Source organism: Ammospiza nelsoni, chromosome 17 (assembly GCF_027579445.1).
Source record: "Ammospiza nelsoni isolate bAmmNel1 chromosome 17, bAmmNel1.pri, whole genome shotgun sequence".
NCBI lineage: Eukaryota > Metazoa > Chordata > Aves > Passeriformes > Passerellidae > Ammospiza > Ammospiza nelsoni.
Window position 1 is genome coordinate 4,497,816 of NC_080649.1, and position 13,112 is coordinate 4,510,927.

The 13,112-nt window shown below is 47.1% G+C and overlaps 3 protein-coding genes across 5 annotated transcripts in view; 2 read left to right on the forward strand and 1 right to left on the reverse strand.

The window, feature by feature from the left end:
* Positions 1-410: 410 nt before the first annotated feature.
* Positions 411-4,814, reverse strand: NUDT1 (nudix hydrolase 1). Its single transcript, XM_059484300.1, has 4 exons — positions 4,750-4,814; positions 4,001-4,161; positions 1,019-1,164; positions 411-821 (listed from the first exon to the last, which is right to left on the reverse strand). The coding sequence occupies exons 2-4, from the start codon at positions 4,150-4,152 to the stop codon at positions 649-651; spliced, it is 471 nt and encodes a 156-aa protein (XP_059340283.1). The 5' UTR covers positions 4,153-4,161; positions 4,750-4,814; the 3' UTR covers positions 411-648.
* Positions 4,815-4,877: 63 nt separating this feature from the next.
* On the forward strand, positions 4,878-7,184 carry MRM2 (mitochondrial rRNA methyltransferase 2). The gene is made up of 3 exons (XM_059484514.1): positions 4,878-4,925; positions 5,567-5,817; positions 6,525-7,184. Exons 1-3 carry the CDS (start codon positions 4,888-4,890, stop codon positions 6,947-6,949), a joined length of 714 nt encoding a protein of 237 aa, XP_059340497.1. The 5' UTR covers positions 4,878-4,887; the 3' UTR covers positions 6,950-7,184.
* A 611-nt stretch (positions 7,185-7,795) lies between these two features.
* The window catches only part of MAD1L1 (mitotic arrest deficient 1 like 1), a 347,684-nt gene continuing 342,367 nt past the window's right edge, over positions 7,796-13,112 (forward strand). For 2 of the 3 annotated variants that reach the window (XM_059484718.1, XM_059484720.1), the window contains exons 1-4: positions 7,796-7,935; positions 8,961-9,114; positions 10,362-10,502; positions 12,219-12,398. In XM_059484718.1, coding sequence (XP_059340701.1) covers positions 8,965-9,114; positions 10,362-10,502; positions 12,219-12,398 — 471 coding nt within the window. In that variant the 5' untranslated portion in view covers positions 7,796-7,935; positions 8,961-8,964. Of the gene's footprint in view, positions 7,936-8,192; positions 8,208-8,960; positions 9,115-10,361; positions 10,503-12,218; positions 12,399-13,112 lie in introns of those variants that run through there. The other variant, XM_059484719.1, reaches the window with a different exon arrangement.

The window sequence follows — 13,112 nt, forward strand, 5'->3', positions numbered from 1 at the left end:
GCTGACCACCATGCTGGGTTGGGCTGACATCAGTGCTGAGCAGTCACCTGCCCTGGGACAAAGCCTGCAGCCCTAGGGGATGGCACTTTGCAACAAGAACTAGCTGGAAGTTGAATTTATTCAGTATATTTTTACCTGAAATGCTCAAATAGTTTGACTTTCACAGTAACAGTGAAAGCTGGGCTGAGACAGGACTATACATCTGCCTCTGGCTTGTGCTTTGTTAACTCCCATAACCTCACACTGCCTTCAGCTGAATGATCCTGAAGAAATCTTGGTTTGAATTTTTCAAAAGGCTTTCACAGCATCCTTATAACAGAACAACACATGCTTTTACTAAAAAAGTATTTTTAATAATAATAATAATAATAAAACAATCTACCCATAAGGGAAAAACTTAAGCCACTAAAAAGGGTTAACATTTATTTTTTAATAGCTGTGATCACATAACCACCAAAGCCAGGGACTTCACAGCATGGAAAATCTTGTTACTTTTATTTCTGCTCTAAGAAACCCCCTTACTTTGCAGTAACCTGGAAAACAAGTCTTGTGTTCTGGCGAGCTGAGCAACGCGACCCTCATAAGTCACACTCAGGATGCTGTGGCCCAATGTGGGCAGTAGCATGTGGGCTGAATGCTTCTGCTTTCTTAAACTTCCTCCACTTCTTTCAGGCTGTGCTCCAGGATGGTGTCTTGTCCTTGGAACTTAAAATAGCCACGAAACAACTTTCTCTGAAGCACCAGGGGAAACCAGTAGCTGTCATCAGGCCACATGCGATGGAAGGGCACCTCGTCCAGCTGAAACCACTGGGGCCTCATTTCTGGTGGCACAAAACAAAAGAACTCTGCGTGGGACATGCTCGTGGATTTTTGCTGCCTACGCTGAATATTGGTCAACGAGCAGCTTCCCTCTCCAGCCCAGCTGCCTTCCTTCTGGGAGGCATTTTAGTGTGAATAGTTCTCCTTTTCCTAAGGGCAAGAGCATGCACCTCCTTCTTTCCCCAGACCAGCCACCTACCCTCACTTTCTGTTGGCTCTCCATGGAAGTGATCTGCTCGGAAAATGTGAACGTCCATGAGTTCAGAGTTGCCCACAAATTCAAATGTGATCTGACCCATCTTCTGCAAGGTGTCCACAGTCAGTCCACTCTCCTCCAGGAGCTCCCTGCACAAGAAAAAGGCTTCTTATATGAAACTGAGCATTGGGAGGACAAAAATGCAGTCGTTAGCTTTACTCACACATTTAAAAGCCTTCCAGTGAACCAAAGGTGAAAGCTCTTATAGTACAACAGAGCAGGGCTCTGACCTGCACCAAGCCACGAGGCTACACCACCACAGTGGAGCCAGGCCAGGTGGGATTGTGTGTTATTCCAGGCTCCTGAGCCTGGCAGGAAAACACTCAGTCTTGGAAGGGGAAGATTCAGGAACATGGATCATTTAGTAGAATTTAGTCCTTGCAACATGCAGCTCTTCTCTGAGGTAAGGGAGAAGTGGGGATGTGAAGTCATCTGACTGTGGCTGGGTGTGGCTTCAGAACTCCAAGATACACGTCATTTAGACAGGCAAAAAGCTTTGCCAGCTTCAAGCTGAACCTTTTAGAATTGTGGAGAAGCAGGTCATGAATACCAGAAAGAACATCTATACCTGCTACACAATCAGCTACTTCTAAAGCAAACAAGCTTAGTTAAATTACACACTCCATCACACCATTTGCACACAGGAGGTTGAGAATTCTGGTTCCCATTCAAATGCAGTGTAAAACTCACAAAGCACTTGTGCAAACTCTGCCCTTCTGCTCCTTGGGAGCACATTGAGCATAACCAGGGGCCAAAAGGGAAGACTTTTAAGAGCACTTGGAGAGCTGTGCCAGCTCTTTTCCACACACCACCATGCACAGCTACTTGAAGCACATTCAATTATTTCCTCTCTTTATGCTCTGTGCTCAGAGCTTTTTTTATTTTACCTCACTCTAAAAGAAGCAGCACGGCTTGAAGTTAGTCATGGTTTTATAATGTACAAAAATAAGGAATACTCTGAAACTGTGTATCTTTAGTTATAGTTAATTATTAACATAGTTGCCTATTTGGCAGGAACAACAATTTTAAAATGTAATGGAAATGATTTTAAGGCTCCAGCTTTCTTTGGCATTGGTTTCATGGATCCCATCTTTCAAAATAATACTTGAAATTAATGTCTTGGCTAATTTTAGTTTATCTTCTGAGAAGCTATCTATGTCTAAAATAGAAGCAGTTTTCCAGCAATGACTCTAAAAGCCTCCTTTTACAGGCACTGATAATTGAACAACAAAGCACAACATTGCTACAGTTCTCCAGGCAATTTATCAATCAGCTGCTTGGCTCTGTCTGTAGCAAGTGGAAACATTACAGGTGGCAAACTATAAATAACTCATTCACTAAATGCTCCCCTTACCAGATGTGCCACTGAGGACCTGCCCATGTGCTCATGGGAATGTGCTGTACACAGCAGAAGATGGAAATCTTCTGGGAACTTTTGTTCATGTTTTGGGTTAATATTTAACTAACTACCTGTGCTGAGACTTCCCACCTGCTGCCTCTGCCAACCCAGCTGAGACAGAGCGACGTGGAACCACAACCTCAGACCTCAACTGGCAGTGCAGAGTGGAAGTGGCACAAGGGAAGTTTGATTTGGAGTGTGTGGTGCTTCCTGCAGCAGAGCTGTGCCCTGAGGCAGCACTGCACCACTCAGCAAGGTGACCACTGTGTCCAGCTGCTCCTGGCCCTGGGGACAGCCTCCTGCCCAGCTGACCTCAGCAGGAACTGGCTGTGTCATTCTGGAGGAAACTGCAGCTGAAGGGGTGGGGACAGTCCCCAGCAGCAGGTGCTGGCTGTGCTCTGGCACACTGCATTTGAATTGAGGAAAATTTTAGCACTTGACATCTTGTATGAGCAGAGGTTTTGGTGTCAAACTTGGAGCCAGCACAGGTAAACACACCAAGGAAATCAAATGCTACATTAAAGCATTAGATTTACCTCATAGCCAGTTGCAGGTAAGTCTAGCAAATGTTAAGTGACAAAACTTGTGTCCCTCCCTCCACTCAGAGATGATAAATTACATGAAAAGCCACAATGAGATGTCAGGTACGTTAGGGCTGCTGGGAGCACATCTGCACAGGGACCCTGCTGTCCCTGGGCCCAGCTCACCACAGAGCCTGGGCAGTTGTGCTGGCACAGCTGGGGAGGCTGTTGAGGGCAGAAGCTGTTGGGAACCAGCTGAGCACACCATGACTGATCTTCCTGCAGGTGCAAGGGCAGCTTTGGGCACGTTATCAGAAACTGAGGAGATGGCAAAGCACAGCTTTGTATCAGCAACATTCATGTAAAGGACAAGGTACCTAATTTTTAGAGGAATTTAGCAATTTAGCTGTGATTTGCTACTTCATTTTAATGACCAGATAGATGAAAGAACTACAAGAAATCAGTACTGAAGGGTTCAGAAATTACACTCTGCCTTTTTACTGATGAAATTCAATTGCGCAACTCAGCATTAGCACTTAAAAATGTCACACCATATGATCAAATAATAAGCAGCTAGGGTAATTATTTAAATTTAATTAGCTGTAATTCTGCTATATAGCCAAAATTAAACCCTGTACCTCTCTGAAGATTGCAAGAACCTCTATCCACCACTCAGACTCATTCTCAGTTTAGATCAGAGTCCAGGGAGGACACAGGAAGTTCTAGCTGCTCACAAACTGGATAAGTTTAAGATATGCAGGTGACAAAGGTGATGATTGTTTCTCCTGTGCAGAGAAACAATCCTGTTTCTCTGTACATGTGGATGATCCCTCATCACCTGTGGAGCAGGTGTTCAGAGCTGGGCCATGACTGCACTGGTGGGTAACACGAGGGTGTCACTGACCAGATGAGCCGCGGTAGCTCCGCCTGCAGCCCACAGCCGATGATCCAACACGTCCCCCTGTGCCCCCATACCTGTCCCCGTGGCACCGGCCCGGCCCTCACCTGCGGGCAGCCTCCTCGATGCTCTCCCCGGGCTGCACCTTCCCCCCGAAGCCGTTCCACAGCCCGGCGCCGAACCCGCGCTTCTTCATGCCCAGCAGGACGCGGGACGGCTGCACCACCAGGACGAGGGTGAAGAGTCTGGAGGTGTGCATGGCTCCTGGCTGAGGGACGAGGCGGACACGCTGTGCCGAGGGTTCCCGGTCCCTTCCGAGGGGACCCGGGGGTGCACAGAGCCCCGAACACCCAGCAGCCCTCCCCAGTGCCCGGTCCCTAAAGCCTGGTCCCCCAGCACCTCTCCCAATACCTCCCTCTCTAATGCTCCCGCCGACCCTCGCTCTCCTGCTACCTCTGCACCCCCTTCCCAAAGTTTGATCCTCCATTCCCAAATCCTTGTTTCCCCAAACCCGCCCCACCAAATCCTGACCATCTTTAACACCCTCTCCCAGCACCCCTGACTCACAGCACCCCTTCCCCAAATCTTCGATCCCCTCTGCAAATCCCTGTCCCCCCAGATTCTCCGAGCACCTTCAACATCCCTTCCCCGAATCCCTGAGCCCCCAGAAAACCCTCCCCAAATCTCCGATCCTCTCTCCTTAAATCCTTGTTCCTCCTAAACTCCCTCCCCGAATCCCGTATTACCCTCAACATCCCCTCTCCGAATCCCTGACTCCCAGCGCCCCTTCCCCAGATCGTTGAACCCGTATCCCAATCCCTGACCCCCCTGCACTCCCATCCCCGTCCCCGCGCACCTCAGCTCCGCACTCGCGGCTTTCCCGCCCGCCTCGGTGTCACCCTCAGCCGCGGCCCGTCCCCGTTCTTCCCGCGCCGCCGCCGCCCCGCCCGCGGCCGCCGTGAGGGGAGGCGGGACAGGGCGGGCCGAGGCAGCCATGGCGGGCCCGGGCGGAGCTGTTCTTGCCGGGGGCAGGTGCGTGGTGGGGCCGCTGAGGCGATCCCGGCGCCCACGAGGGGAATGGTGGGGTGCCCTAGAGCCGGTGCCTGGAGATTCCCTCGGGAATGGGTTAATGCGGGTCTGGGTTCTGCGCGGGCCGTGCCTCTTGGTTGCTCTGCCAGGCTTGCAGGAACTCGGCCATCCCTCCGTTCCTTTGAGGGGCTCACAGGGGCCACCGGCCCCACTGAGGCAGCTCAGGAGTGCTGGGGTCACTCTGCTGTGTCCTGTCCTTAAAACACCTGAGCAGAAGTGGGAGTGGGATCACTTTCCCCCCTTAGTTCAGGATAGGACATGAGGCCTCATCCAAAGTCTGACCCTGCTGTTGTGATAGGAACTGATAAGTAAAGGTGCCAGAAATCTCAAATTTGGGGGCTTCTTTTTAGAATCACAGAATGGTTTGGGTTGGAAGGAACCTCTGGAGACCATCTAGCCCAATGGAGCTGGTGGCATAGGAACATATCCAGCTGTATTGAGAATGTCTCGTGATGGACACTCCACATCCTCCCTGGCTGCCTTTAGTGACTGGAATTAATTACTATAAAGACTTTTAAAATACGGAGCGGGTGGTTATGTACTAACTGGTTGACTTGCCTCTCTTCCTGGCTTTGGCTGCGCAGATGCCTGCACACCACGGTGAAGTTTCTGAGGAAAACTGGAAATGAGCAGAGGTGGCTGGAGCGGCACTTGAAGGATCCCTTTGTCAAGGCATCGAAGCATCAGCGGTACCGGTGCCGAAGTGCCTTCAAGTTGCTGGAAATTGATGACAAGCTCTGTGTTCTTCGTCCAGGATTTTCTGTTCTTGACTGTGGAGCAGCACCTGGTGCTTGGAGCCAGGTTGCTGTAGAGAGGGTCAATGCCTTAGGTATTGGTAAGTGCAGTTTTTTGGCAGGCAAGATGGGGATGGTACTCCTCTTGAAGTATGTGAGAGGTCTGTGAAATACCACAGAATCTAAATCAAAATACTGTGAAATCAAGGAAATATTATGATGGTAACAGTATGGGGAGGGGACATGGCTACTGGCAAGTGCCAGAGTCACTGATAAAAACATGAAGGGATGAGCCTAGTAAATCTTCATGTAGAGAAATTTACTTGTTTATGAAATAAAACATACCATGTGGTGCTAGTGATCTGATTAGCTGTTGTAGGGAAGATCCTTCATCCAGTTCTGAGATTGATGTCACCTTTAGCAACTACCTTGGCTTATTTGAAATATTGTTTCCCTTCTCAAAAAATGGAAGCAACTGCTTTGCATTGTTTACATGGGTGAAGCAAGTGATATTTACAAAGTGAGGTGTTACCATCTGCACCATTATCCAGGATTTCTGGACTGTCAGCCTTGTAAGAGCAGCAGAAAACCAAGAAAAATCCTCCTTGTTTATCCAAAGTAGCTGAGTTTTTATGTCTTGAACAGATGAGCTTATGGCAAACCCTCCATCCAGATGCACCCAGCAAACTGCCAGGGGACAAGAAGGCACCTGTGGCAGGGGGTGGATTGTGTCTGCTGGCACAGAGCTCGTGCATGTGCAGCTTTTTGCAGCCAGTCTGAGTGTTCCCTGTGTCATTCATCCTTACAGATGCTGCTGTCCCCACTGGCTTCGTGCTTGGCGTTGACCTGCTGCGGATTTCTCCCCTGGAAGGAGCAGTTTTCCTGTCAGAGACTGACATGGCAGAGCCCAGCACGCTGAGGGCCATCCAGAGCCGGCTTCCCCTGGGGAAGGCAGATGTCATCCTGAGTGACATGGCCCCCAACGCCACGGGCATTAAAGAGCTGGATCATCAGAAGCTGATCAGGCTGTGTTTAGGCCTCCTGGATATAGCCCAAAGCATTTTAAAGCCAAAAGGAACGATGCTCTGTAAATTCTGGGATGGATCCGAGGCCCGCCTGCTGCAAAACAGACTGAAGGAGCAGTTCCAGGATGTGAGGACTATAAAGCCTCAGGCCAGCAGGAAGGACTCCGCAGAATCTTATTACTTGGCAAGGCTATACAGAGGGAAATGAAAGTCATGAGCTGCAGATTCTGTGACGTTGGTTGGAAATCTCAGTTTAGTGGGTGTTTCAAGGAAAATCCCACCATTAAGACCTTGGGGAAGTTTGCTACTCTTCTTAAAGTCCATCAGGCTTTTCAAATACTGTGCACAAAATGGTTAGGAATGGAGAGGAATAATCTGAAAGGCAACCTCTGGGGCTGGAATAATGGAAATGAAAATAAAATGTTGATTATATGAGTTTTTAATGGGTTCATGATGTCATGAATGAGACTGACCATAAAGGTGATTGTTAGAACATGAGGGAACAGCAAAGGGGAGTTTGAGCCAATTCAGTGCCTCTTAGAAAATGTTTCTGTGCACATCAGGATCTGCATCCTCATGCAGAGTGTGTAACACACAGAGAGGCACGACTGCCTTGGGAATGTTCAGCCCCATGGCTCTGCTGCCTCTCCTGCAGACTCGGGTTATATTTAGGAGTTGCTGCTTCCTGGCACTCATAAATCCAGTCAGTGGCAGTGGGGAAGGGTCATGGCCATGCAGATCATCTCCCCAGTGCTTTTTAGGTGTGGCCAGTGGTGTTTCTCAGGCAACAAGACAAGATGTTCCTAAGATCCCAGCAGGGAGAATAACCGAATCGCCGGAAATCTGTTCGCACAAACAAATTCAGCTGCTGCCTTATCTGAAAGTGACAAATTTCATATTAAATACTGCTTTTATCAGGCTGACTGTGGCACGAGTTATACGAGAAGCTGTTTTAAGACTCCCAGGCCTTTCTCATCATCATCATCATCAGCAGCTTATTTGGGGCAGCTGAGTGGGTCGGTGCTCGGAGGGCGCGCTCCGAGCTCAGGACATTACGGTAGCGCGGGCAGTGCTGCGCTCATAGTGCCGCACTTACGGCTGCCGGCCCCGCCGTTCTCGCGAGAGGCGGGCGCGGAGTTCCCGCGAGATCCCGTGGCCGGGGCGAGGAGGGAGATCCAAGCGGGGCGCGCGGCGGTGAGCGCTGAGGGAGGGACGGGGCAAAGGGGAGAGAAGGAGGGCGAGGGGAGGGAAGGAGGGCTCCGACCGCGCCCGTCTCACCCCGCCCTTCCCCTGGCGGAGTCGTGCGGGTGAATCCCTCGGTGCCCGGAGCTGCCCCGTGCCCGCCGCGGCCGCTCTCGGTGCCCCGGGGCAGCCTTGGCCACGGGGGTTCCTGAAGCGGACCGAGTCCCACACCTCAGTGTCACCTTAATTATTTATAGGTTTGAGAAAGGGCTTGCTGCCGGCAGGTGTGTCTGGTATCCAGCTCTCAGTTTGGGTTTTGGCAGATCTGTTGCTTGTGCGCCGCTCTTACGCCGCCTGCTCGTGATGCTGTGAATGCAAACAGCGGCTGCAGTGTGACCCCGGGGTGCAGCCCCAGGGCTCTGTGTGTGCCACAAGCCATGTGCTTGTTGTGGCTGCTTTTCCTGGTCCGGGACTTTCTCAGGTGTTTCTGGGGATTTATGGAGTGTGCAGTCACTGGAGGCACTCACCTAAGGTTTCCTGAAATCTCCTGGGAAACCTTGCAGGCTTTTCTGAGCTCCACCCTTAATTCTTCTAGTTAGTCCCCTTCTGAATTGGAAGGAAGAGCTACATTTCATTATATTATAATGAGATGCAGTTTCACTTATACAAGTGATCAGTGGAGTCCAAAGTGCTTCTGGGAAACCAGAAACAAGTTGTGTAGCAGGAAGGGTTTGCTGCTACCGTGGAGTTAGTTCTGCTCCCATCAGCTTCAAAAATTGAGGGGAAGAACAATGAGTTTGGTTTGGTCAGAGAAGAAGAGGTGGTCTTGCATTTTTTTCTCATTTCAGAGAAAATTACAACTTCAGCCTGGGTGGGGTCATGTTTTCTGTGGATCCCAGCAGTGATTTGCAGGTTGATTTTTACCCTGTAAATTGGAAGACCTCGTGTTTAGTGTTCCCTCAGGGCAGTGGTGGATCCCTCTTTAGCAAAGCATCTTGCTCTGAGTGTTTTGCTGATGATTTTCTGTCCATTTCCAGAGCCATGGAGGACTTGGAAAATAATACCACTGTCTTCTCCACGCTGAGATCCCTCAACAACTTCATTTCCCAGCGTATGGAGGGAGTGTCTGGAATGGCTACACCAGGATCAACTCAGAGCTCCTTACAGATGCAGTACCAGCAGAGGATGCAGGTGAGGAGTCCTCATCTTGGTGATTCCTGCAGTATCATTTTTGTGTGGTTGTGTGCTCCTTTTGATTCCAGGAGCTGGGAATTTCATTCAGTTCTGAAATTGACGTTCTGAAATTGACGTTCAGAAATTGACACAAACAAACAAAGGAAGCTTTCTGTCACCATTCTGGAATTTTTCCAGAATATATTTATTTTTTTTTTACAGTGTCAGACAGATTTATTTCTGTTTTGTAAAAGTTTAAGAAAGGTCTTTGAATTTATTCCCTGCTGGTTATATCTGTGTACCAGCTCAGGAAATAAAATTGTGAGTTGTTTTCATATTGCTGAACAAAGGAGCTTTATATCTTAACATTTTTCTAGTAAGACACTTTGTTACCTTTTTTCAGGATTTAAAGGCTTCTTAGCCTGGACACATCCAGGAGACTTGCATTGAGCTGTGGCTTTGATATGCAAACCAGTTGTGCTTTCTTATCCACCTGGGTTATTTGCTTTTTTGTTGTCTTAGCTGCTTCAGGCTCATAAAGCATAAAGTAAATTGACATCTTAGATCCCAGGGACTGTTTATTAGGCTGGAATGAAGTTTCTCTATTCTGTATCTTAATATAATTTCTATTTTAGTCTCCAAGTAAAAAATAAGTTTGCTTCTTTGGAATGTAAATCTGATTTGCATGTGGAATGTTGACAAAAATTTAAGCTTTTTCTGTCTGTGCTACATCTCTGGTGGCAGCAGTAGTTGCAGGAAGCTCTCTCTGGTTAGAGTCTCCATTGACTGTGTGTTGGATGTACATCACCAGGATGTGAGCAGTTCTGTTAGTATTGTCTGTGCTCTCAGGTAATTTGAATGAATAAATGAAGGGTAATGTTGTAGAACTCATGCAAAAATGTGTTATTTTGCTCAGCACTTACTTTTATTGGGAGCATAATTTGTGCTTCTTAGGCTTGGGTACTTCATAATTAGCTTTTTAGACAGAGAGTAGATTTTATCAGGCTACATCTAGAGATTGAGAAATTCTGACCTAAGAACCATGAATTAGTTTATTTCCAATTCACCTTGGTTTGCTGTGGGTTTCTGAGTGTGGAGTTGAACTCTGAGTTTCCCCATGTACAGCCGGTGTGAGAGGTACCACAATGTGGTGATAGTTTGTAAAATGACAAATTAATATCAGCTGAGCAGTACAGGGCAGGCATGATGATACTGTTGTGCTGTTAATGGTGTGCAATGTCCCTTTTCACACATGACCTGGCCAGCTGGAGGAGCAGGCTGGGCAGATCCACTCCAAATCCCAGCTGCTGCAGGTGGAACGGGAGAAGATGCAGATGGAGCTGAGCCACAAACGAGCTCGCATCGAGCTGGAGAAGGCAGCCAACACCAATGCCAGGAACTATGAGGTGAGTGTGGTGTTTGCTCGTGGCTTGGGAGCATTGGCCTAAGCCAGAACACATGGAGAGCATTTACATCAGTGGTCTGGTTCAGGGATGTGCACTGGTTTGCAGTGGTCTGTCTCAGAATGTGTATGGTTACTCTCTTTTTGGAGTGAAACTAAACTCAGAGGTGCACTGCAGGTGCAAGCCTGGTGTTCTCTAACTGCTAATGGACACTGTCTTCAGAGCAGGACTTCAGTCATTCTGTAATGCATTCACTGTGTTTGCATTTACTGCAGGTGTGGCTATCAAGTTGCCAGCACCAATACATCTGCAGAACTGCTCTGCAGGTCCCCTCTCAGTGCCCTGCACTAACCTACTAATGTGCACAAGAGTTTGAACTTGAAACCTCGTTAGGTTCACAGACTGATGATCTGATCACTGGATTCTCTTAGCTTAGCCCTCAAGTTGTCACGGGTAGCAGTAACAAAAGGGATTTGTTATATGTTTCTCCCAGAAGTATTTAATAATTTTTCTCCTAGAGGGTTTAAAGTTCTGCTGGCACAATTGGCAGCATTTGGTTTGTGTGACTGTAATTAATTGGAATGGCAGCAGTTCCAGGCATGCAGTGTCACGCTAGAGAGCCTGCACTGATAAAACACTGAGCCTCACTCAGGGACTAATAGCTTTTATTGGGTTCTGCTTTTCTGCCCACATATGTTTGCTTAACGACATTACTGGAATAAGCTGTGGATCAGTGGCTTTTGTAGCATAATAAAAGTCTTCTGTGTGGCTGATTATTGAAAAAGAAATCTGTAAAAAATAATAAGTATGTTTTGTTGTGTTTTATGAGGGTGACAGATTTAGTGTGTGGTTGTGAAATAGAGAGTCAGTGACTAAATTCCTCCTTCCTCTGAAGTAAGGTGATGTGGGATTAGGCCAGGAAGAGTTCAAACTGGAATGCAGCTGAGTCAGTCACAGAAACCCTTGAAATACTGGTACAAAAAAAGGGAGCAGCATTAATCCAGCACTGTGGTAATTACCCTGCTCAGATTCTGTGTTTTTCTGAGTCATGTGGATAAAGGTTTTAGGAACCTCACATTGCTTTGCATAATCCTTGCTTACTATGCAAATCCATGTCTCCAGTTGCTTTGATTAGCAAAGCAATTTATTATGCATTTTTTCAATAAGTATTGATCAATTGTGGTAGGAGTAAATTGAAATGGTATATGAAAGGCTGTCAGACTGCAAGAGTATTTATTGTGTTAGTTAATATTTTCTTTTAAATAGCCTCAATTCCAGAAGTTGCAGAGGGAAGTTTGTCTGATTAACCCAGCTATTGAGGGCTGAGTTTCTGAAAGTCAATTTGCTGTGTGTGGGTCAGCTTTAAACTGGAGATTGAATTTTTTCATCTTTAATCTGCTGGAGAGTGTGCAGTGGAGTCTGTGAAGCCACATCTGTATTCTCACAGTCATGTCTTAGTGAAAGAGATTTGGAAAATGTGGTCTCTTAATTTTCAAGCTCCATTTCCCTGGGTAATTCCTTGGGTAATTCCACTGAGTTACTGCTGATAAATTTTTGTCCTTGCTAGGTTAAAGCTGTAGTCTGAGTAACTTTGCTTCATGATGAAGCAATTACCATTGGTGATCACAGTAATGAGGAATGAGGACAAAAGAAGGAAAAATGGCTTCACCTTTCTGCTGCTTTCTTCTTAAATCTCTCTGTGTTTTTTCCCTTGGCCAGCGAGAGGCCGACCGTAACCAGGAGCTGCTCACACGCATAAAACAGTACCAGGAAAGGGAAGCAGAGGCTGAAAACAAGCTGAAAGAACAAATGGAGATGAACAAATCTTACAAGAAGAGCATGGAGACCATGAGTAAGAAGCTGCAAGAGAAGGAGAGCAAATTAGCTGAAGCTAATGAGGTAAGAACAGAGTAATTTTTAATCCATCCATAGCTCCAGGTGACTTTGCAGATCTTGTGACTTGAAAATGCCCTTTTTGATTTAAAAAAAATAACTGGAACATTGTGTTCATCACCTGGAAATGAATACACCCTGGTGGTGTGTGTCTTTTCTGTGTTTAGAATCAAAACAAACCCAGATACAGTGAGCAGGTCAGAAGGAAAAGAGATTTCTTAGACAAGGTGTTATGGAGAAAAAGAAAAAAAGTGTAATGCAACATCCAGCATCTGGGTTCAGAAGTGTGAAGAAAGGGACAGTGATGGAGGAAATAATGTAGGAAAGTGTTCAGGGAAGTCAAAAGAACGGCAAAGTGGATGAGAGCAACATTAAGTACCAAGTGTGTCTTCCTGAAGGGTCTTAAATGCCTGTGCATTCTACTGCAGAATGGATGCTTGGGTAAGAGTTTCAGTATATTTGGATGTCCAGACCATCCTCTCAACCCTCAATGTCCTCAGACAGCATTATAGTTAAGTTCAACTATTTAATTTGTAACTTTCCTGTACCAGCTGTTGATCAGCAATCACTAAGTCCTTAAGCCCTGCTCCTGCCTGGTGTCACTGGAAATGTAGCAATGTGATAAAGCAGGTAAACAGATTTCATGTTCCAGTTATCAGTGATTAAAACCAGGGGGAGAGTGATGGTACATTAGAGAAATTAAAGCCACCTAAAAGATGT

What these genes read in the sequence shown, in the direction of transcription:
- NUDT1 (XM_059484300.1), bottom strand. Translation starts at nt 4,152, where the DNA reads ATGCACACCTCCAGACTCTTCACCCTCGTCCTGGTGGTGCAGCCGTCC. An exon ending in ATCGAGGAGGCTGCCCGCAG is followed by an intron (nt 1,165 to 4,000) that starts GTGAGGGCCGGG and finishes TTTCTTGTGCAG; the next exon opens with GGAGCTCCTGGAGGAGAGTG. An exon ending in AGAGCCAACAGAAAGTGAGG is followed by an intron (nt 822 to 1,018) that starts GTAGGTGGCTGG and finishes TTGTGCCACCAG; the next exon opens with AAATGAGGCCCCAGTGGTTT.
- MRM2 (XM_059484514.1), top strand. Translation starts at nt 4,888, where the DNA reads ATGGCGGGCCCGGGCGGAGCTGTTCTTGCCGGGGGCAG. An exon ending in GCTGTTCTTGCCGGGGGCAG is followed by an intron (nt 4,926 to 5,566) that starts GTGCGTGGTGGG and finishes TTGGCTGCGCAG; the next exon opens with ATGCCTGCACACCACGGTGA. An exon ending in GGTCAATGCCTTAGGTATTG is followed by an intron (nt 5,818 to 6,524) that starts GTAAGTGCAGTT and finishes TCATCCTTACAG; the next exon opens with ATGCTGCTGTCCCCACTGGC.